Source organism: Tursiops truncatus, chromosome 2 (genome assembly GCF_011762595.2).
Source record: "Tursiops truncatus isolate mTurTru1 chromosome 2, mTurTru1.mat.Y, whole genome shotgun sequence".
NCBI classification, from domain to species: Eukaryota; Metazoa; Chordata; class Mammalia; order Artiodactyla; family Delphinidae; genus Tursiops; species Tursiops truncatus.
In genome coordinates this window covers 157959595-157981974 of record NC_047035.1, presented here as the reverse complement: position 1 = coordinate 157981974, position 22380 = coordinate 157959595, and the positions used below count along the sequence as shown (strand labels likewise).

General features: G+C 45.3%; 1 protein-coding gene across 1 annotated transcript in view; it reads left to right on the top strand.

Annotated features, from left to right (window-relative positions):
- CCNY (cyclin Y) overlaps positions 1 to 22380 on the top strand; it is a 126481-nt gene that overhangs the window by 89136 nt on the left and 14965 nt on the right. The window contains exons 2-4 of the mRNA XM_019933312.3: positions 5267 to 5341; positions 12181 to 12215; positions 17375 to 17475. Coding sequence (XP_019788871.1) covers positions 5267 to 5341; positions 12181 to 12215; positions 17375 to 17475 — 211 coding nt within the window. The remainder of the gene's footprint in view (positions 1 to 5266; positions 5342 to 12180; positions 12216 to 17374; positions 17476 to 22380) is intronic.

The following is a 22380-nucleotide window of genomic DNA, read 5'->3' as shown; positions in this document are numbered from 1 at the left end:
GAGGTTTAACACATTTAACTGTCTCCAGGTTTGACGTGTGTCTTCAGCACTGAGCCAGATGCTGGGGCACACTGTTTATCAGTACCCTAAAATTTTAATAGCATTGTTTATGGGGCTCCTATTTTGTGGCGCGAGTCCTGCTTATTGCTTTTTGTTGCATAACTGCTATTCTCACAGCACTCCTCCGGGTAAGGTGTTACTCACCTGCTTTATAGCTGAGGGAATGAAACCTGGAATAGGATGGCAGTTTGCCCGAGGCCATAGAGCTAGCAGATCTTATATATATCTTATCACATATCTTATCACATATCACATATATATATATCTTATCACATCTAGATCTTCCACATTATAAAACGTGTTACTTTTACTCCACCATTTGAGCTTCTCCTTGGGGAATGAATGATTCCTAGAACTCCAGGATTGTCAGCTTTCAGCTTTCAGCTTTCCGGATGTGGGTTTTAGAATTTATATTCTTGATGGTCTTCCATCCTTGTTGTTTTCTTTACTGGTACTTCTCACCTTCAGCTTAGAAGGATACTCTACTAGATCAGGGACTTGATCTGTTTTGTTCAATTCTGTATCTTCAGGATGTGGAACTCAGCAGTACCTGGTACCCAGAAGATGCTCAGTGATGGTTTGTTGAATGAGTGAAAAGTGTGGCAGGTTGGACTGGCCTTGACCACCCCCCAGTGGTGATATTCGTGGTATCTAATAGGATGCTCATTTACCCCTCCACAGTTAATTATGAAGGCATCTCTGTGACAGAAATAACATGTGATGCATTATGAAGGCATCTAAATACATGTTTTGTCTCACCATTAATTGACTATAGCCCTTTGAAAATGAAGAATGCATTCTTATGACCATGAGATAGTTTGTGTGGAGAACTGGAAAGGTAAAGACACAGACATGGTTACCACGCCAAAGTAGTCTTTTGGTATCAGCAGGACTGAACACAATACCTGGCGTAGAGTTCAGTTTAACCGAATTCAACTGTATAGCCTTGCCAGGGGGAAAAAAAAAAGCAGTGTAAAATTTTTGACTCTTAGAGTCCATTGCTTTGTTTGAGAGCTTTTTTGTTTTGTTTTGTTTTTTAGATGTTGGGGGTAGGAGTTTATTAATTAATTATTTTTGCTGTGTTAGGCCTTCGTTTCTGTGCGAGGGCTTTCTCTAGTTGTGGCAGGTGGGGGCCACTCTTCATCGGGGTGCGCGGGCCTCTCACTATCGCAGCCTCTCTTGTTGCGGAGCACAGGCTCCAGACGCGTAGGCTCAGTAGTTGTGGCTCACGGGCCTAGTTGCTCCGCGGCATGTGGGATCCTCCCAGACCAGGGCTCGAACCCGTGTACCCTGCATTAGCAGGCAGATTCTCAACCACTGCGCCACCAGGGAAGCCCTGAGTGCTTTTGTTTTAAGCACACTACTCTCTTTCTCGCAGGATTTGGTCAGAATCTTCTTTCCTCATTGTTCACTAGCTGGTCCTGTGCACTAGTGGTGACTAAATTGTAAGTCATCCTGTAGGCTGTGCTGACCTTCCTACAGAGCTGTTGGCCCCCATGTGTGTCACCACCCAGCTCATCTCGGGGTCTTTCAGGGATGGGGATTCACTCTTCAGTAAGGGCAGTGACGTCTGTTCATACGACACTGAAATGGCACACAGCCAAGTAAATATTTACTTATTTGTTTGTTTGTTTTTGACTGCGTCGGGTCTTCGTTGCTGCGTGCAGGCTTTCTCTAGTTGAGGAGAGCAGGGGCTTCTCTTGTTGCAGAGCACGGGCTCTAGGCGCGGGCTTCAGTAGTTGTGGCTCGCGGGCTCTAGAGCACAGTCTCAGTAGTTTGTGGCGCACGGGCTTAGTTGCTCCGCGGCATGTGGGGTCTTCCCGGGCCAGGGCTCGAACACGTGTCCCCTGCACTGGCAGGTGGATTCCCAACCACTGTACCACCAGGGAAGTCCCAGGCAAGTAAATATTTAAAATTTATAAGTTACTCCTCTTCTGGGTGGGTTAGTACTCAGGTACTTCAGGAGCTCGATGGGGGCAGGTGGGAGCTGTGTGTGCTCTGGAAAGGCCCGTCTGGGGGAGAGCTGGGGCACTGGGAGTCTCCAGGAGGGACTTGGGGGGCGGAGGAGTACTTGACATGGTGGTGACTTCAAAATAGGTACTATACTGTCAGAACCGACTGTAGCAGAGTGCTTTATTTCATCCATAATCTCTAATTTTAAGCATAATAGCCTGTGAATTTCTTCTTTTTAATTCTTGCAATTCAGAAGCATCCCTGAGCCAACGGGGAGCGTCGCCTTCCTCGGAATGTGCTCCAGTTTAGTTTGTTGTGCCCGATCCCTGACTGCAGCGTGGGGACTTATTTCTTCATGGCTAAAGTAGCGGTTTATCATGACTTCGGAGTGTAAGTTTGAGTGACACAGCAGGTTTATTTTGCTTGGCTTGTGAGAAGGCTGCCTTTTCCCATTTTTGTTCCCCCCAAAGTTGGAGTTCCCTTGCCAAAGCACACACTGTGAATAACTTTCTGTATTCTCTTCAAGGTCTGGGGCTGCTCCCTGTCTTAGGAAACACCTGGCAGTTCCTTGTACCTTTGTTTGGTGCCATTTTGCATATTTAAGTCAGGCTAGGTAATCGGCCTCTGTGGCTGGCCCTCCTTCACAGCAAGGGCGCCCCGAGCACTCTGTCCCTTCAGGCCTGGCCTGCACGAGCTTGGGAACTTGGCCTGTTGGCTTGCACCTGGGCGTAGGGTTTACTGTGCACGCCACAGTTACGGAATATGAATCTGCTTAGGATTGGAGAAAATGCACACCAACTTGCTGTTAAATCCTTTTTTAAGTAATGTCCTGGCAGCTCATGAGATGTTGCCCCCTAACAAGTGTAAACATTTGGATGTGCTTTCACATAAAATTTAACTGATGATCTGTTTCCCTCAGCAACATTGCATTGCCCTGTGTCCAGAAACAAGTCCTTGATTTTTCTCTTTGTGGAAACTTCCTGGTTATCTCATCTAGGATCTAGATCCTAAAACTTAAATTCCAGGGAGAACTTGGAAGCCAGCTTTAGGGGCTTCTGGATTTCCTTCCGCATCAGCCTCTACCTCCCTCCTGTTCCAGGCTCCAGTCCTTTTGGGGCACTGGGGATCTGAGCAAGGTCTGGCCTAACAGGGACGGTGGGGAAACTCTGGACTTGCCGCTGGAGACCACAGCTCCCAACCCACGTTCTGTTATCACCCCGCTCGACACTTAGCTCTCTTGGCCTCACTCGCCTCATCTGTGACATCACGTCAAGCCCAGAGCTTGAAGGCTCCTCTGAACTCTTCCTGACTTGCTCTGTATCATTGAATGGGTAGAAATGATACCTGGCCTGTCACCCATTCAGGAAACCACCCGGGACATAAGCGAGCATTCTGGTCAGGCTCCTCACAGACTCATTTTTACCAGAAATTTCTGGCCTAACTTTATCTAGTACAAATGGAAGCAAGTTTGAAAAATTGTTTCCTCTGTCTTTCTCCTTCCATCAGAATCCCTTAATGCCTTCAGCTGTGAAACCACTATATATAACTTTAATACTTGTTACAGAAGAAGGACCAGATAATAAAGATAGTGTTTGCGATTCAGGTGTCGCTTTCCTCAAGCCCCCAGCGGGAGGTGAGCAGCTGTAGTGCAACGACCCATCGGCTGATGTAGGAAGAGGCCTCACCTCAGAGGTCTGCCGAGGGGTCTCTGTGACAGGTGTTGCCTCCTGGATACATGTGGCCATCCTTGTTTTTTCTTTCCTTTTATCTTTGACTGGATTAGCTATTAAACTAAGGATAGATACCATCTGGTTTTATTGGTGTTGATTAGATTTCTTTGCAAATTTACTGAAGTAATGGAACTCAAAATAGTTTTCATTCTGATGTTGGAAGCTGATTTGAAGACCATTCTGACTTTCCGGTTTTTTTTTTGTTTTTTTAATTTATTTATTCATTTATTTATTTATTTTTGGCTGTGTTGGGTCTTTGTTGCTGCGCATGGGCATTTCTCTAGTTGCGGTGAGCAGGGGCTACTCTTTGTTGCGGTGCGCGGTCTTCTCATTGCGGTGGCTTCTCTTGTTGCAGAGCACGGGCTCTAGGCACATGGGCTTCAGTAGTTGCGGCACGTGGGCTCAGCAGTTGTGGCTCGTGGGCTCTAGAGCGCAGGTTTAGTAGTTGTGGCACAGGGGCGTAGTTGCTCTGCAGCATGTGGGATCTTCCCAGACCAGAGCGTGAACCTGTGTCCCCTGCATTGGCAGGCGGATTCTTAACCACTGCGCCACCAGGGAAGTCCCTCCATTATTTTTGATCTTCTCTCTTCCCTCCTCTAACTTTATTCTTTTGTTTTGCTTAGCCATTCTTTCCCTGTGGAATCTTTTTGTTTTTGTTTTAATTGGAAGAACTCTTCTGTGATCGGATTCTAATTGTTTATACTGGACTGACAAGCCTGTAGCCCTTGGAGACTGTTCTAAGGCAGGATTACAGAGCCACTTGCCAGTGGGGGAAGAAGGGGTACGAAGTGAGACAGAGGGTGAGGACTGGGCGCTTGGGGGCGCTGGGGTCTCAGGTCCTGTCAGTTGTGACTGCTGTGGTGGGGCCTGGTGTTGCCAATGATCTGATTTCTCAAGAGAAGCTGGAAACACAGACCTTCTTTTTTCCTTTGTGGTCTGTGTTTGAAATGTAAAAATCATTATCTATTGGCTCAAATTTTTTACAAAGGAAAGAAAATGAATGAGTCAAACAAAACTTACATCCGTGGCCCAGGTTATGCCCACAGATGGCCAACTTGAGCTTTTGCTCTAAAGGATTAAGTTTTCAGAAAAGGACAGTCTTGATTAAGCAGAGTGTGTAGATGCTGATTTGGCTGAGGTATTCTGTTTTAGTCACTTTAACAAGGAAATATCACTCGCTTAACTGGGGGTTTAGATGAGTCAGTTGTAGCACATAACTCTCCTTAATTACGTGTTAGGACTTTGTCCTGCTATTCTGTAGTATCCTGGGTGCAGAGCAGACTTTTAAAAAGAAAATGGAGTTTTCGGCTAATAGATCTCCAGCCAAGTGTCTAATTTTTTGTATGACTTTCTCAAGTTTCTAAATAGCAGTGTTCTCAGTTGAACCTAGAAGAATCTGTTAGCACAGTAACTGTTGGTTTTTTCCAGAATCCTTGAATGTATTAGTAATTTAAGATTGAAAATCTTGACTCCCTTTAGTTATCAGATGAATATTCATATATTTTCTTTTTCTTTCTTTAAAGATTTGAACATGGAATTCAATCCTTCAGACCATCCTCGGGCCAGCACAATATTCCTCAGTAAATCTCAGACGGACGGTAGGTTACTGATATATTTATGCTTCTTTCTTTTTTTTTTTAAAGAAGACTTACGTTGGCAACTAGCCTGTCTTGATTTCCCAGGATAAAAATAGAATCCCCTTTAGTGACCCCTAAGGATATTGTTTGGTGGTGGTTTCCTTGGGGTTTCTTTATTTTATAGTTATGCTTTTAGAATTTACTGTTTGAAGCAACTGTCCTCATTTTGCCAATCAGCTGGATTGGTTCTAAGTAGTTTCTACCCCGAGAATCAGAAATTTTCCTTTAAAAATTGATCTTTGCATAAATTCTCTAAAGATCAGAAGAATTAGTATGTAAAAGAAGGTATAATATAACCCTAAATTAAAGCGCCATTGTCTCTGTTGTGTCATTTGAGAACCGAATTGAGCCTGTACACTAGGGGTAGATGTTTTCTTTCTGTCAGACTCCTGCTAACCAGTTTGTTCTGTGGCATGGAATTTCTCCTGGGGGATTTTCCACTCTTTTCAGCCCTTGGCTAATCTCACTGTAAAGGAGAGAGAAAACACACAGTATGGTGAACACAGTCTCTCAGTTGGATTCCTGTAGAAAAGAGTAGCGGAAGGGGACTTCCCTGGTGGGGCAGTGGTTAAGAATCCGCTTGCCAGTGCAGGGGACACAGGTTCGATCCCTGGTCTGGGAAGATCCCACATGCCATGGAGCAACTAAGCCCGTGCACCACAACTGCTGAGCCCGTGCGCTTAGAGCCCATGCTGTGCAACAAGAGAAGCCACCGCAAGGAGAAACCTGAGCACCACAACTAGAGAAAGACTTTGCACAGCAATGAAGACCCAACGCAGCCAAAAATAAATAAATTTAAAAAAAGAAAAAAAAAGAGTAGTGGGAGGAATTTGTTAAATGATGATACAGTGATGAAGATGTTATATTACAGTGCTGGAGCCCTAGTGATTCTAGCCCTGACTCTTTTGGCAAATTGCTCAGCTCTAATTTTGACAGAGTCCTAAACTGACTAAAAAATAAACATATTTAAGACAGTAAGTTCATTTATAAGAACTGATAACTCCTCAGTTGTGGTTAGGTGACAACTTTGATGTAGTATAATGCCGATATAATATTGGCGCTCTTTAATTAAGCAGGCCACTGACTTGATTTGAGAGAATTTGGTGCATTTATTAAAAAAACAGTGTTTCCAAGAGTGAGAATAAGTCATCGTAGGTATCAAATACTTGTGAAATAAGTTTAGAACGTATTGGGTAAAAACAAAACAAGACATTTTTTCTTCACCTGGTGAAGTGGGAGCCCATTGGGAGGGGTAGGTATTGCCAGGCAGGAAAGTGGCGATGGGGTGAGGGTTTGGGACAATGAAAAGTGGGAATCAGAAGCAATTTTTTGCGCTGAATGTAGTGCTGTGAAAACAAGTTACACGACTGGCATATTTTCATATTTGGTTCTTGCTTCCTGTGAATTTAGGGTACAGACCAACATCAGTCAGAAATTTTTCTACCTAGATTTGTGTGGAATGGAATTAGAGCCTCTAAGTAGATGACACATATCTTGGTTGCCACCGGGAGAGGGATGGCAGGATTCTCTGACCTAACAGCGTCCCCAGGTGTAGCTTCCCCTTCACCTCTGCCCCACCTCTCGTTCCCTTCCTCTCCTGCCTGGATCATCAGGGTATCAGTGACTCTGATCCTTCTGTTTTTTGCTTCAGTTTCTCAAGTGCTGGCTCTTTCCTTTCAGTGTAAACCTACTTGGGTCTCACAGGTTAAAAACAAGAAAAGGAAAAATAACTGACACCGTCTCCCACCTGCCGAGTGAAAGCCCTGGTGCTGCCTCCTCCTTCCCTTTCCCTTTGCTTTCCCACTGGCCTCCTCCTCCCTCCCCCCATTCTGTGGCGTGACCGCTGAGGCTGCTGAGGACACGGCCTCCGGTGGCTCCTGCTCTCGTGTGGCACTTGCTCACACAGGCCGTATTGCTGAAGACAAGTCCAACTAATGAACACTTGCCTTATAGATGATGAAAAGAAATGGGTTTTTTTAAAATAGGTAAATTTGGTAACTTTAAAGACTTCATGCTTTGGTGAGTTGATCACAGAGAATTGGCTATTTGGAAATGGGTCCTGAGAAACCCCCTGTTTCTTTAAGGTGCTTCTCAGACATCTTAATCAGCTTCTCCATTTATCCCTCTGATGTTAGTGTTTTCTAGGGTTATGTGCTTTTACCCTCTTATCTTTTTGGCCTGCGCACAGCTCCTTGCGGCTTCCGTGTCAACTAGAATGTCCAGCCAGATACTGCTCTGCAGTATTCAAACTCCGTCTGTCCAACTGGCTGCTGGACATCTTTTACACTGAAGGCTCTTGGTTCCTCTAACTCAGTGTGTCCTAAACAGAACTTAGTAACTGGGGTTCGCCTCCTGCCTTTCCCTCTCCCCAGACCAGAGAAGGCCCTTCCCTCTTCTGGTGCTTGCCTGCTGGCTGTGGTGCTGGAGCCGACCATGCTCGTTTCTTCCAGCTCCAGGATCAGTGACAGCAGGCCAGGAGTTCAAAACAGCCATGATGGCAGTGTTTACAGCATGGAAATTGGCAAATGCTACAAGTCAGGGCATTCTTCTTCTTCTTCTTTTATTTAAAAGGCATCTGTTAAACATTTATCAGCCACCATTGCATCCAGGTTAATCGAAAGTGTATCAGTTTTTACCTCTTCAGTGTCACCTTAATCTGACTACTCTTTCCCATGCCTGTTGCTGCCACCTCCGTCCATAATTTCTCACTTAGATTCCTGCCGCAGCCTGTGGCCTGGCCTTTGACCTTTTCCCTTCCCAGTCCTGTGTCTACGCTGCTGCTAGATGAAGAGACTTTCTGTAAATCAGATCTGATTATGTCACTTCCTTGTTAAAATTTTTTTGTGGTTCCCCAGTTGCCTTGATGTTAAACTCCAAACGGCTTAGCGTGATATACAGGCCGTTGGAGGTCCGTCCTCCGCCGTCGTTTCCAGTCTGTTTCCTTTTGCACTGTGTCCGCCATGCTGGATCGCTTGCGGCACCCCAGGGCGCCACTCGCCCCCTGCTCCTTTGCGTTTAGCTGGGTTTTCCCTTCTGTCTTCCACACAGCTCATCTCTTCAGTCTTCAAGGCTCATTTCTGCTATCACTTCCTCCTTGAAGGTGTTCTTGACCCCTCAGGCTAGATTAAGTGGTCCTGAGGGTACCCTGTGAATATTTCTTCATATCTGAACCATATTGTGGTATTTAAAACTATTTCCTCATGTGTATCACCAACGAGCTCCTGGAGGGAACGGAACGTGTGATATTGGATCTCAGTATCCCTTTGCCTTGCTCTGCCTGATACAGAGGATGTGTTCACCCTAGGTGGTTGAAAGGAAAAGACAAAGCCAGGAGACATTCTTGATTTGATTGTGATCTGTCTTCACTTGGGTAAACTTCCATTGCCATTGCAGCACTCCCTCCACTTCCAGGAGTACTAGAGCAGTTAAAACCTGTGGGTTCCACGTGCTCCAGTTGTGCCCCCCTGACCCCAACCTTGGAAGAAGTGTTGTAATGTGAGCTTATAAGCACACATTTTCATTTGAATCTGGTGATCTCTTCTTGAGGTCGATGTGCTCCTTTGCAGTTCAGGATAGGCTTCTGGGTGGGAGACCATGGATGGGGCCATGGCAGTTATGCTGGGGCAGCTCCGCCCGGACCACGGCCTTCACAGCTCTCTGCTCTGAAGACCCTCGTCCTCCTTCCTTCCTCAGCACTCGGCCTGGCAGACAGGCTCTGCCTGCCACGCTCCCTGCCACCAGCTGTTCCGTGATTCTGCTTTAGATGTGCCTGCATTAAGTCATTAGGAGCTTCCTGGCTGTTAAGTTCCTTTTCCCTCTGAATAGCAAAGAGATTTAGGCTGGGCTGACTGTGATCACGGAAGGCATTCCTGATCAGACCTCCCCAGCTGGCTGAAGTTAGGGAAGTCCTGTCCCAAGCCCAACGGACTGCTCTCTCGGTCATTTCCTCACACATATGAGATGTCAGTGTGGACTTTCTTTGTATGAGAACCACTCAACAAAGAAAGGACCAAAGGCTCCTTGTAGTGGGAGAGGAGGTGCCTGTGAGAGATTAGTCTGCTCAGCCTGGCCTTTTCGTGCTCTCATTTCTGCTTGTGGGGGAGAATTGCAGTTGATTTTGTCTTTTCCTTTTCTATTCCATTTTAATTTGCTGTTTTCAAAGACATGAGAGCCTACTCTTTTAAGTATTAGGAGAAAACAGTCAAAGTGTATTTTTTTTTATTTTAATTAGTTTGGTTTTTAGAAAAGTTCTTTGCTTTAAGAAGGAAGTTGGACAAAAATGAAAACCTATATGTGTGTGTGTGTGTGTGTGTGTGTGTGTGTGTGTGAATGTGAATGTGTGATCTGTGTGTTTTTCAGGAGTTCCTTGAAATATTTAAAGGAATAAAAGCAACTTGTCCCTTGAATGACTTGAAGCCAAAGTAGAAAGACTAAAATCAGAAATTAAAATATGAGCTCTGGTTTTCTTTGCACAGTCATTCAGAAACACTGACATTGAGAAACGTTTTGTGGCCTTCCTCTCTTTGGGGTCCTGCTTTTGTTCCTGGCAGTGTTGAACTCCTGCATGATGAGAGGACCAGCCTTTTAGTTCTCCTTTAGTCAGACATTTGCAGGCAGCCAAACCCTGTGCCTGTGAGGGTCCCAGTTCTCTTTATCATGGTCCTGGGTGCCCTGTTTAGGGTGCCTGTCTCTCTAGTTCCCCGTCAGTCACTGTGTGTCTCCCCACAGCTTCCCAGTTTCCACAGGGGATGCTTTTGCAGTGAGATATTGAAGAATCCGTAGGAGCCTAAAGCTCTTATGCTGCTGATTTTCATGCTATAAACCATGGAAAATAACTTTTAAAAACTATGAACTCCTTTAAACATTTTTATGTTGACCATACCAATTTTTCATGCTATCAAAGGATGTAATTTCTGATGTAAACATTGGTACTTTAAAATAAAACTGTCCCTCTTTTAAAAAATGTTTCAAATAATATCTTAATACCATGGTGGTTTGGTAATCCACCATCAGCAGTCATTTAAAAATGTATGAACACTCTCTTCTTTAACAGTTGGAAATTTCATATCATTCCTTTCATCTTGAACTTGTATTTCCGTGCCATTTTCTTCATAGAATTTTATCCTAACGTAATATATTCGATTTCTAAAACTCACTTGTCACACTATCATACTTCTATGAAAATACGGATCTCACTTGAATTTAATTTTTATTTCTCATAAGTCTCTCAGTGTTATAAATAAATTCTGGATTGTGGTATCATTATTGTTAGTTCCCAGTTGATCAAAACAATACAAGCATTAAAATGTTAATGAATAGCTATTAAACAGAAAAGTGAAATAATTTTTGGAAAAACATTTCTTACTGAGATGTTTCTGTGTATGACTATTACATGTAGCTGGAACGAGGTGCTAGTCATCAGATCTTCTTGTTTTTATGGATGTGTAAGTGCTGAAGAGTTTTGTTTATACACATCAATAGGTGGGGATGGAAGGAGTTTTGTTAATCACTAAATTCTTTCTACTCTATTTGGTTTATATGTCAAAAAACTCCAAGGGATTTATCATCCAAAATAATTCCTGATAGCTGCAGTTCAGTCTTCAGTTTTGTTGACAGTAAGGAATTGGAGTCCACTTATTTGCCAAAGAGTTTCTCACCTGGTTGTAGGAGCTCCGCACTTTCGAGTTTCTGGGAAGTACACCTGAAAGGCTTTACCAGCCATGTGAATGACTGTCACTTGTATCCACTGCTCTTGTCATCTGGAGGCGCCTGGTCTAACCCAACGCGCTCGGGAGCCTGGGGAAGCACCAGCGTTCATGCGCCCTCTAGAGCAGCCTCACCTCCTTGCCAGGCACGGACAGGGAATCGAATCCAGGTTGAATGAAAGAGTCCCACCTGCCCTTTTCCTCGAACACTCGCAACTAGTGTTCCTAGCTTCCCTTTTGATTTAAATATATCTCTGTCCTCTCCAGTGGCCTGCTCATTACCTGTGTTGATTGATTAGTGTATATTCTCAAAAGTAAGTCTTCAGGAAAGAAAATGCAAAACTCAATGTTACTACATTGTCAAAAAGCTCCTCTGGGTTCCCTGTCCCCCTTCTACATCTTTGGGGCTGAGGGGCCCCCATTTTGAGAAACACTGGGATCTGGGGCACGGAAGGCTGGGTGCAGACCACACCTCGCACACAGAGCGTGAGAACAGCATTTCAGAAGGGGCGGTGTTTTTGTTGTGAGTTGGATCAGCCTCCCTGAGGGGGCAGGATGCTCTGGGCGGCCTCCACAGAAGCCGGTTTTCCTCCCCTGCACCAGCACGGAGAGTAATTGGATTCCATGACCAATAATGCTTTCGACATACACTGTCCTGTATTTTAATGCTGTTATGGGTATTGTTGTTATCATATTTCACCCAAATAGTATGGACGTTTATGGGTCTGGTTGGGTTAGAAATAAATAGTCCTGTTATCTGTTGATCATCTTAAATTAGTGGATGCATGCAAGTTTTATGAGATTTACTAGTTGCTACTTTATTTAGTTCTTAGAAAGCTGTTACCCCTCAGTTAACTATGGCTGCAGTGATTTTGTTGGGTGCCATGTTGTCAGTGGGTTTAGGTTTTGCTCTGTTAGCTAGCCGAGGTCAGATCTGCATTTGTGCAGGTTGCATTTCTTATGTAGTAAGTTGAGCATCTGGGCACGTTGGTTGGTGGAAGGATGGGACCTTGACGCAGAGGCCCGTCCTCAACAGCCTGCAAGGGTTTGGCACGCAGGCGAGTAACATTTCTGTTGCATCTTTTGTTTTCACAGTGAGAGAAAAACGCAAGAGTCTCTTCATTAACCATGTAAGTGGAGCTGTTTCCCTGTGTTCTTCATAATGACTGTCCAGCGCAGAGAGCTGTCATACTGTGTCTGTGATGGGGAAATGGTCCGTGAATCTTGTTCGCACATGGAAGAATGTGAAGAACGCTGCAGTGCACTCGTGCTCTGTGGGGTCTGTGACTGGACGAGCACGGCTTGGCATTTCTCCCCGGGGCCAGTGTTTGTCCAGAAGCCCCAGACAGCTGCCGATCCTGGGAAGATGTGTGTGGACGATACGGCAGCAGACCCCACTCAGGTCCACGGGAGCACTTCTTTTACATTTCTAATCCTTCCCTCCTACCCGCTCCCCCAGGAGACTTGCTTGCTCTCCTAACTCAGTCCCATTTGAATAAGCGTACAGCTGTTTTCCATGAGGCTGTCTGCCTCCACACACTCTTTCCTCTCCCTCATTGTTTATAGGTCCAGTGGAGTCTGCACGTTCTTTCAACGCTCTAAGAAAGGATAAATTTGACAACACTTTAATTTTAAAAAGTCCAGCTCTAGTCTTTTGGCCATTTTGAGCAGCATCTCCCTGACCTGCTGGCTAGGCATCAAAGATACTTGATCTTTCTTCCTTGAGCAGCGGGTGCAGCCAGCCTCCTTCCACCCCTGCCCCATGGCGACCCCAACCTGCACCCCCAGGACTGTGGCGCCCAGCCACCAGGAGAGTTAGAGCCACAACCTCCTTGCCCTGTAAACTTCTGCCCCTTGATGAAGTAGGCGTGTTACCAAATAAGCGTGCTATCGATTCTCGTATCGAGAACAAGATGGAAGTATTTGACTTCTCAGGGGGGTTTTCTCAGGATTTCTAGACTGCCTGCATTTAAGTATTTGTAGAACTTGAAGTACTTGGCCCTGAAGCTTTGTGCTAAACAGACTTAAAGCCATAATATTGTCTTTTCTGCCCTTTGAAAATCTGGACAAAATGCAGTTGGAAAGAAATTCATAGCCAGGCCCTTGCACTCAAGGGCCTCCACGCTCGGCCTGTGGGAGACTGGTGATGCCTTCTTGGGCAATGTCAGTATATATGTGCGTGAACCGTGTTCTAAGGGTCAAAGAGAAGGTCTGTAGTTTTTATCAGATTCTTAAAGCAGTGGCCTCTTCCCTGGCCCTCTCAAGTTTTGAAGAATCAGTGTAAAGCATATGTGAAGTTACAAGCTATGTCTTAAGGAAAATACGCTGAACATTACCGTGCCCTATTTTATTTTTTGAAAGCTGTATAAACCTGGACATAGAGCGTTGAGAGATTTGAAGAACTCCTTCCGTAAACCCTCACCCCCATTTCTTCGCCTGCTGGGTGCGCTGGAACACTTCCCCCCTCATTAGCAGGTCAGCCGAGGAGCCTGCAGACAAGAGGAAGGGTGGGGCGGAGACCGCCTCCGCTGGTCACTGCAGCCCCTTTAAAGTGGGCTGGAGGGAGAGGCAGTTCTGAGGGTGGCTCGTGGGCAGAGCTGCGCCCTCCTCGTGCCAGTCTGCACATCTGTCTCACATGCTGTTGCTGACCTCACGCTTTGCGGTGTGCACAGTCCCAGTGACCTGCCCCATGCTGTGCATCCTGACTCAGAGTGTCCTCTTTCCCCTGTGAACCCTCTCACCTCCCGACACAAAAAGCGGAAGCACACAGTTGTTGGAATGTGCTCAGGTGTGCTTATTCCTATAAAAGAAATTTCTGTGCTGCCTTATGTAGCAGATGACCAGGGTAGCAGCATGACCCTGCAGACCACATTGCAGAGTAGCCTTTCAGCTCTGCCCACGACAGGAGGAGCCATTGGAATGTGCCGTTGCAACCAACTGAAATAGAATTTGAGTGAAATTACCTGCAGCTTCAATTAGGCTAATAAACCAGCTGTGCTTTTTAGGTTTGGGGACACTTGGGTGTCATAAGTTAGAGCAGTAGAGAAAAGATAAGTAGCAATAATAATAATCAGTACAGTCTATTGAGTGTTTTACCACGTTTGTGCCAGGCTCTGTTGTAATTGGTTTAGTGTACTCGATAACCACACCTGGGAGGTACTATTTATCACTCCCATTTTCCAGATGAGGAAAGTGAGGCACAAAGAATCAGCCAGATGAGCGGTGGAGCCAGCACTGAGGCCCAGGGGACTGGCTTCAGAGCTGCCCTCCCAGCTCTCCTCCTCTGTGCTTCTCAGATGGTCTCGCCAAGCCCCACCTGGACAGAAGTTGTTTAACTTATTTATCTGAAGTCAGAGGGAACACTCCTTTCTGAATTTGGGCCCAACTAAAATTTGTAATTTAATTTGTTGTTGAACTCTGGAATGACCGTTATACTTTGCCCTTATTTATAAAACCTTCTTGGTTTTTATTTGCTTTATCGTGAGGGACGTTGTTTCTTTAATTTCTCCTTTAAGTGTCTGAATAACCTGCTTAGTACATGTTGCTAAGATGATCTACAAAGAGGCTGCTATTTGCTAAAAAGCAGTGGCCATAGGTAAGCCATGTAAGGAGAGGTGAGGGAAGATGATCACAACAGGGAAATAACTTCCACCAGGTGGAGAGAAACAAGGGTTTTCTGGCTCCAGAAACACGTTAGCCAGCAGCACGTGTTAGCAAGTGAAAGAGGCTGACTTTGGGAACAGTCGCCAGGGAGAGGGCAGTAGAGAAGGAACCCCTGGCTGGAAAAGAGGGGGCCTTTCCCTGGCTGTGAATTTGCCGAGAGAGACTTAAAAAGTAAAAGGAGGCTGCTTCTAAAAGAATTATTATAGATTTTAAAGCTTGAAACCATTTGAGGATAAACCCCTTGGGGGACTTTTAACAGTAAGCTGAGCTAGGGCAAATTATAAAGATTAATATTCTAATCAGCACCTGTGTTTTAGATGTAATTAGATCAACAGTTATAGGAAAATTTAATACATTACAATAGAGATGCTTAGGTATTTTAGAAAGGCTTGTGTAAAGGGCTTTATTTAAAGTTTGTAGTTTATTTAAAATTTGCTGACGTTTTGGTTAGCTAATTAATGAATCTTTTAACTAAAATGTGGAAGTCTCTGATTATAAATTGTGGGTGGCATTGTAGGTGGCTGGGAGTCCGGAATCAACCCCCCGGAAACTTAGGGGAAACTCATGGCTTTTGCTTTGGCCTAATTTTTCTGTAACATCCTCCTCCCCTCGACGACAGCATGCCTAAAGTGAATTGATCATTCTAAGTTAAAGGGGAAAAAAAAAAAGATATTAGAACAGAATGAATCAGGAGTTGAATGGCCAGCCTCCCTTACCCTCAGCAAAACAATCACAGTATTTGTTTTAATATTGAGACAGGTGATAGCTGTAAAAACTTTGTGAAGGAATAAAGTAACTAGAGAGTGTTATTTATCAGTTAAGCAAGAGTCACATTGTTAGCTGGACTTGGAGCCAAAAGAATTTTGTTCAAGCCCTAGATCTACCACCTGATAAATGGGGGGGCCTTGAAAAAGCCTTGACGTCTTACTTCTCCGATCTTGTAGAATGACTCCTGTCTACCTGTTCACGTGGTAGACTGAACGGGAAGGTGATCTGCAAACTGATTTCAGCAACAGCTGACTATGTTGATGTTATTATTGTTATTGCTCATTCGATTTATAGGTAAATTTTGTATACTTTTCCAAGTTCAATAGCAAAACTGATGAAAGTCTTTCCAGTGTTTTAAGTATGGATATAGTTTTTTCATGAGTATTAAGCCATAGAAGTCAAGGAATGAAGTGAGTGTGATCCAGGAACTGAAATTTTAAATACTCTAAACCTTGCTTTTGCCTCTTTGGGAGATTTGCTCTTTTTTTTTTTTTTTTTAAATTTATTTTTGGCTGCGTTGGGTCTTCGTTGCTGCACACGGGCTTTCTCTAGTTGTGGTGAGCAGGGGCTACTCTTCCTTGTGGTGCGTGGGCTTCTCATTGTGGTGGCTTCTCTTGTTGTGGAGCACGGGCTCTAGGCATGCAGGCTTCAGTAGTTGTGGCTCGTGGGCTCAGTAGTTGTGGCACGCAGGCTCAGTAGTTGTGGCACACGGGCTTAGTTGCTCCGCGGCATGTCGGATCTTTCCGGACCAGGGCTCGAACCCGTGTCGCCTGCATTGGCAGACAGATTCTTAACCACTGCACCGCCAGGGAAGTCCCGGGAAACCTTATTAAATAAGAAGTAAATGTTAAAAGTATCGAACAGGGCATTTGGTCTCTGATGGGCTTTAAAGCTCCCTTCATGTTCATAAACCATGGATACTGAGGGCTTCGTTGGGGTGGGCACATGAGGCAGGCAGTGTTGTTATCCTTAAGGAATTATCTTTTTTGGTTGCTGAAAATGACACTTAGATTGTCAGCATAACACCAGGCAAGTGGAGACTTGTTTGGATGATTTTATTATTTTTTTTCTAACATGCTTTGAGCTAGAATTATCCAGATTGATGTCTACTAATCATATTGCCCACATAATTGCCAAAAATCGACTTACTATTCAATTAGATGTCATCCGAGTATAATTTAAATTCTTTAAATTCTTTGTTCTTTAACAGTATATTTCAGAAGTAGATCTTAGTTCTGAAGTTTTCCAAAGAGCTCAAAATTTATGTAGCTGTGAAAAAACCAGGCATGAGACTGCACAGGCACCCTACCTGAAGCTTATACATTGGTAGTATTTTCAAAAGCATCAGATAACTTTCACTTATTTTTATCTTCACCTCCTGAAATTCAAGATTCGGAGATTCTAAATGAACATTGGCTGCATTTTCCATGGTCCCCAAATCGACTGTATCCCAAGAATAGAAAAAATGGGTGCAGTGGACTTTTGTCTTGATCCTGGTGCCTCAAACCAGGATGCCGCCTTCAGCAAGGGCTTTCATTGGTGTGATGAGCGCATACTTCTTGTTTCTCAGTGATTTTACGGACTCTGCAGCACACGCTTTGATGCTCGATTGCGAGAGTGTACTGTTCTGATGGAGGCTGGGGGCCAGGAGTGGTGGTGGTGACTTTTCTTTGTGGAAGAACATGGAATTTCATTGTAGGAAGGAAGTGGGTTTGTACTGTTCTTGCTGGTAGTGTTAACATTTCTCACCAAGACACTTTTCCTCTATAGGCTGGTCTCAAGGTGAAGGGGATGATGTTCCTTGGAAGAATTTTGAGCCCTATTTAATTGTCCTTGTCTTGTTGCCATTGTTTTTTAGCATCCTCCAGGACAAATAGGAAGGAAATACAGCTCCTGCTCGACTATTTTCCTAGATGATAGCACAGTCAGTCAACCAAACCTCAAGTATACAATTAAATGGTGGGTATACACATTTTTCCTTAACTGAATGTCTTTTCTTTTCCTTAACTGAATGTCTTTTCTTTTCCTTAACCTGATGGCTAACTGGTTGGTTGTGGGGTCTGGGAGTGGTAAGATTGGGCAGGGGGAGGCCATATTCAAGAAGTCTTTTTAAAAAGTGATTTTGGGAGTTAAAATGTGGGGTGTTCAAAATATTTGTCTATATTACCGTTTACATAAAAAGGCCAAATTTTTCAGTGATTTTAAATGTAGGTTAGAGCATATTTTTGAGTTTTGTGCATACTTTCTACCTTCCCACCTGCTAGTGAAGCCATCCTGGCGTAAGTCTGCTAGTATTTTACCTTCAAGGTGTAATGGGTCCCACTTTGACGTGGGGTTGCAGTAGAAAGCAGGCTTGGCACCATGGAAGTGTATTTGCCTGGAGCGTGGAGAGTGGGGTTCTGACCTTGGCTGTCTCCCCAGCAGGGAGGGTGGGCTGAGCCCCCTCGCTCTGGTCTCTTACTGTAAAATGGGGCTTAAGGGAGGAAAGGGGGGCGGTCTTCGGATAAAATCTTTTCCCTTTGTGGTTTCAGTTCTCTTATTTTCAAGGGGGAGGTGGGAGGGATGGAATGCTGGTTTTTCCAGAAATGTTCCCACTAGCATTGTGGTAGGAAGCCTTGATAAAGGTGCTGGGGTCTGTGGCCTATGGCTCAGCTATGAAAAACCTGGGATATTTTGCCTCTGCACTCATTTAAGAAGAGTCCACATTTAACAGCAGTCCACGTTAGCATGTGCGGTGAGTGTTTGTGTTTGTAAATAAGAAGGCTTCTTGTGTTCCAGTGGGCCAGGCATCCAGGCCTCAGAGCCCTGTTCTGCGTGTGCCCACACATGGCAGTCAGGCCTGCCAAGCAGTGGGGACGGTGCCCCCTCCAGGCGGAAGGTGGGAGGTGGGCCCGCCTAGAGCGAGGCCGCCTTCTCCCCTATGGGTTGCTTGTTTCTAAGATCTAAACGGGAACGTAGCTTCTTCCCTCCTTCCGTTGGTGGTTGAGGGACCAGCGGGCATCACCCCACAATGGGCGCTCACGGCTGGGAGCCCGCATGTGCCCTCGCTCCACCGCCCTGCCCTTGGCCGAGCTGCCCTACCCTGGGGCTGGGCTCTGCGCTGGGGTCTGGGAGGTGCTGGGGCAGGAAGCAGGAGCCTGGAGACCTGGCACCTGGCACCCGCTCGAGCCCTAGAGCCCCGCCTCCCTGGGGCCTGGGACCCTCCCTCCAGGACTGGCGGGAGCTGTGGGTTTCCAGGGGCTCGGACTCTGTCGCTCAGTGCTTCATCTGGGGATGACTTCACACTGCCACTGGTTGTGATGCAAACACTCCGGGGCCCAGTAGGAGATCTGGGTGACAATTTGATATTTCAGTGTGGAGTCTGGGAGGTAGAAGCTCCGCAGTCACAAGTGCGGTCTGTGAATCAGTGGTTCCAGCTCGCCACACCCGCAAGGCCCCCGAGGGCTTAGAGCCCCACTGAGGTGTGATGTCTGGCCCCGCAGCCAGGATCTGGAATGTCAACCCCGCCGGGAGATTCTCATAGGTGGCCAAGGCCAAGAACCCCTGGTGTCAGTGAACAACTGCCTTCGAGTTCCCTTGAAAGCTTAACCTGTGGTTAATACCGGGAGGAAAAGCAGCTGGACAGCTGGGCCAGTGATGATGGCTGAGTGCCGAGAGGAGGCATCCAGGGTGGATGCTGTGGCTGCCCTGGTCCAGAGGACGCTTCTCCACACCACCCGGACTTGAGATGCCTTCAGTCAGTTGCTTATTTGTTTTAAAATGTGCCGTTTTCAAAAATGTACACTTTGGACCTGGGAGCTGGGTAGGGTGGGCCCTAATTGTAGCAATACCATCAGAATCGTTCCCTGTAAATTCCCGTATGTCACACGTGACCTGGTTCTGGTCATTTTGAGATGTTAGCTGGCCTGGGTAACTTCAGCCAGGGCCTTTGACAGCACGAGGGCAACGAATGTCATGAAGGGCAGGGAGATTGGAAGTCTGAAGGCCCTCCTATTCTAAAATTCTGCCTAACCGTATCCTACACCTGCCAAGGCCCTTGTGACCTCCTGTCCCAAGATGTTAAAATTGATACAAACTCATTAATCAGCTTCCTGTGGGCAGAGTAAGCGTTCGTGGGCTGAACTCGCCTCCTGATAAACCATGTAGGACCTTGGAGAAAATGCTCTGGGTTCTAACAATAGCTTTCTAAGCTAATTTTAGAAGAAAACCCTTCTGGGGAGTTCCTTGGTGGCCTAGCGGTTAGGATTCCAGGCTTTCACCGCCGTGGCCCAGGTTCAATCCCTGGTTGTGGAACAGATCCTGCAAACCACGTGATGCGGCTGGGGTGGGGGTGGGGGGGAAAGGTTACAAAAGAACCAAATGGAAATCCAGGAGTTGAAAAGTACTCTGAAATAAAATTCATATTAAAAAAAAAGAACAAGAAAAGAAATCCCCTTCTGTAAATCGGGGATTGCCAAAATGAACAAACATTTACGAATTCTGGTTCAGGAATGGGTGGAGGGTTGAGAGTGGCTCTAACTGTCAAAGAGAAGCAGCAGCAGTGTGACACATTTGGGCACAATTCTGTGCTCATTTTTTTCACAGGCATAGTATCTTCTCTGAGAACTTGATTTTCACATCTTTCTCCTGAAGGTCAATAGCTGTGGTATGAATTTAGAGTTTGCCACCCACCCCCGTGCCCCTGTAACCGACCCAGGCCCCGAATCCTGTGTGAGCACGGGGATGGTGCTCAGAGGACAGGGGGAGGGCGGTGAGGGCCGCTCGCAGCTGCCCACACCATCCGCGGCCCCGGGCCTGAGGGTCGAGAGCAGCTTCGTACACCCGCCAGAACCCGGCACCTCTGACTTAGCTCTAGGTGAGAAGTACAGCGAGGGTAGTGCCCGCGGTCAGAAACATGTTTTGTTTTCCTGATCAAGAAAATAGCATTTCTTCATTCCCAGCTCCCCTTCCCTCCTGGCTCTGCAGCAAGGGCAGTTGAGCTAACCCTCTGGTCAGCCTGTCCTGGGTGACCTCACCATTTTCTGAGGACATGGCAGACTAAGCAGGCCTCCAAAGCTGGACATTTGGAGTAAAGCCTGAAGCCTGGAATTGATTCTGTTTTCAGCTGACTGTCCTTTGCCCCCGGCAGTCACTTCTTTCACAATGACCGACTGAACTGGCCTGTGGAGCTGGGCCCAACACGTGCATCCTCAGCTTGGTTTTCTCACTTTCCGGGGTATGATCTTGAGTGGACATTGGCCTACAGACTGGCACTGTGTTTTATGGAGGCCTGAGTCATGATAACGTCCAAGCTTGCTTTCAGCTCTGGAGATCTGGGAGACAGTAACCTTGGGGCCCCGAAGACCTTCAGTCCATCTACAGAAGCCGGAAGACCTCTTGAGGTGGAATTATTCATAGGGCAACAACAATAATAATAATAACTTTGCTTTAGAACTTTATATTTGAGATCATGCTTTTATACACTTCATTTGATTGTAATAACCACTCTGTGATGTGGGTTGAATTGTAATTTTTTAGTTGAGGAATTGAAGGCTCTGAGAGGTGGATAAACTCTAATTGATGAAGGAGCCAGTTTTTAAACCCAGCTGGTCTGACTTCAGTGCAGTGGTGATTTTCCTGTGATGTGCTCCCTCACAGGGGAAGCAGGGACCATATTTTTCTCAATCAATCAAAGCAATTAAAGTAATCACTATACCAAACCCAATCATATGAAACATTCAATTTAATCATCACAGCAGGACTGTTAAATGAATAAAACAGTACTTTCTTCCTTTTTCCTAGAGGCAGCATTATAGAATGAAAGGGCATAAAACCATGATACAAGTCGGAAATCCCGACGTCTAGTGTCTCTACCTGATTTTCTTATTTATAAAATAGAATCAGTAACATTTATTATTTCCCATTGCAGGGCTTTTAAGGTACGTGAAGGCACTTTGAAAACTGTACCATTATTTTTTAAACTTCTGAAGTCCCTTCACCCCACTTTCCTTCATCAGCTTAGATGCTTTTCAAGATGTTAGGAGGAAGAGAATATATTACATTTGCTCAGGGATACTTTTAACACTTAGCTGAAATCATTTGAATTAATAGATCTGGAAAGAGAGATTTAGAAGGAGATGCTTTCTTTGATAGAGTGAGATGAGCTATAGTCATGTTGAGTCGTGGGTGAACATCTGAGCTACTCAGAGTCCAGCGTGCATGCCCAGGTCTCTGAGTGAGTGCCGCCGCCGAGTGAGCTGAGGTGTTTGGGACCCAGCCCTCTACCTCCATGTTGGTGCCCTGGATGGCAGTTTCTGTGCTCTGAGAACACAATCTGATGCAGCCAGTTAGCTATGTTCTTAGAAGCTTAAAAAATAAATTTTTGGCCTCCTCAGTACATTTTAAAGTAAAACAAAAATTGTGGAAGGATCTAGACAGGTTGCAAAAGAGGAAATAATAAAAAAAAATTGGGCAGTCAACACGAATAACCCTGCCAACTTGACAGGTGATCAAAGAAACTCAAATTGAAAACGGTTACACTTTTAACCTGTCCAGTTGGAGAACATTTTTTCAAAACATTCAAGGTGAGTGTTGGTGAAGGGGAGGTGAGACAGACACTGGTGGGGAAGTACACTGGTACAGCTTTTCTGCAAAGATACTGGGATGTATATGTGGGGAGCCTTACAGTTATTAATGACCTTAGAGCAAGTAATTCCAAGTACAGGATGTTTTCTTATGGAAATAATATAGTCATAGGTCACACAAATATTTATCATTATGGTGTTAATCATAATTGCAAAAATATTAAAAATAACTTAAATGTTCAATAGTAGGGGGATGGTTAATAAATTATTCAACAATGTAATGGAATATAGTCAGCCATTT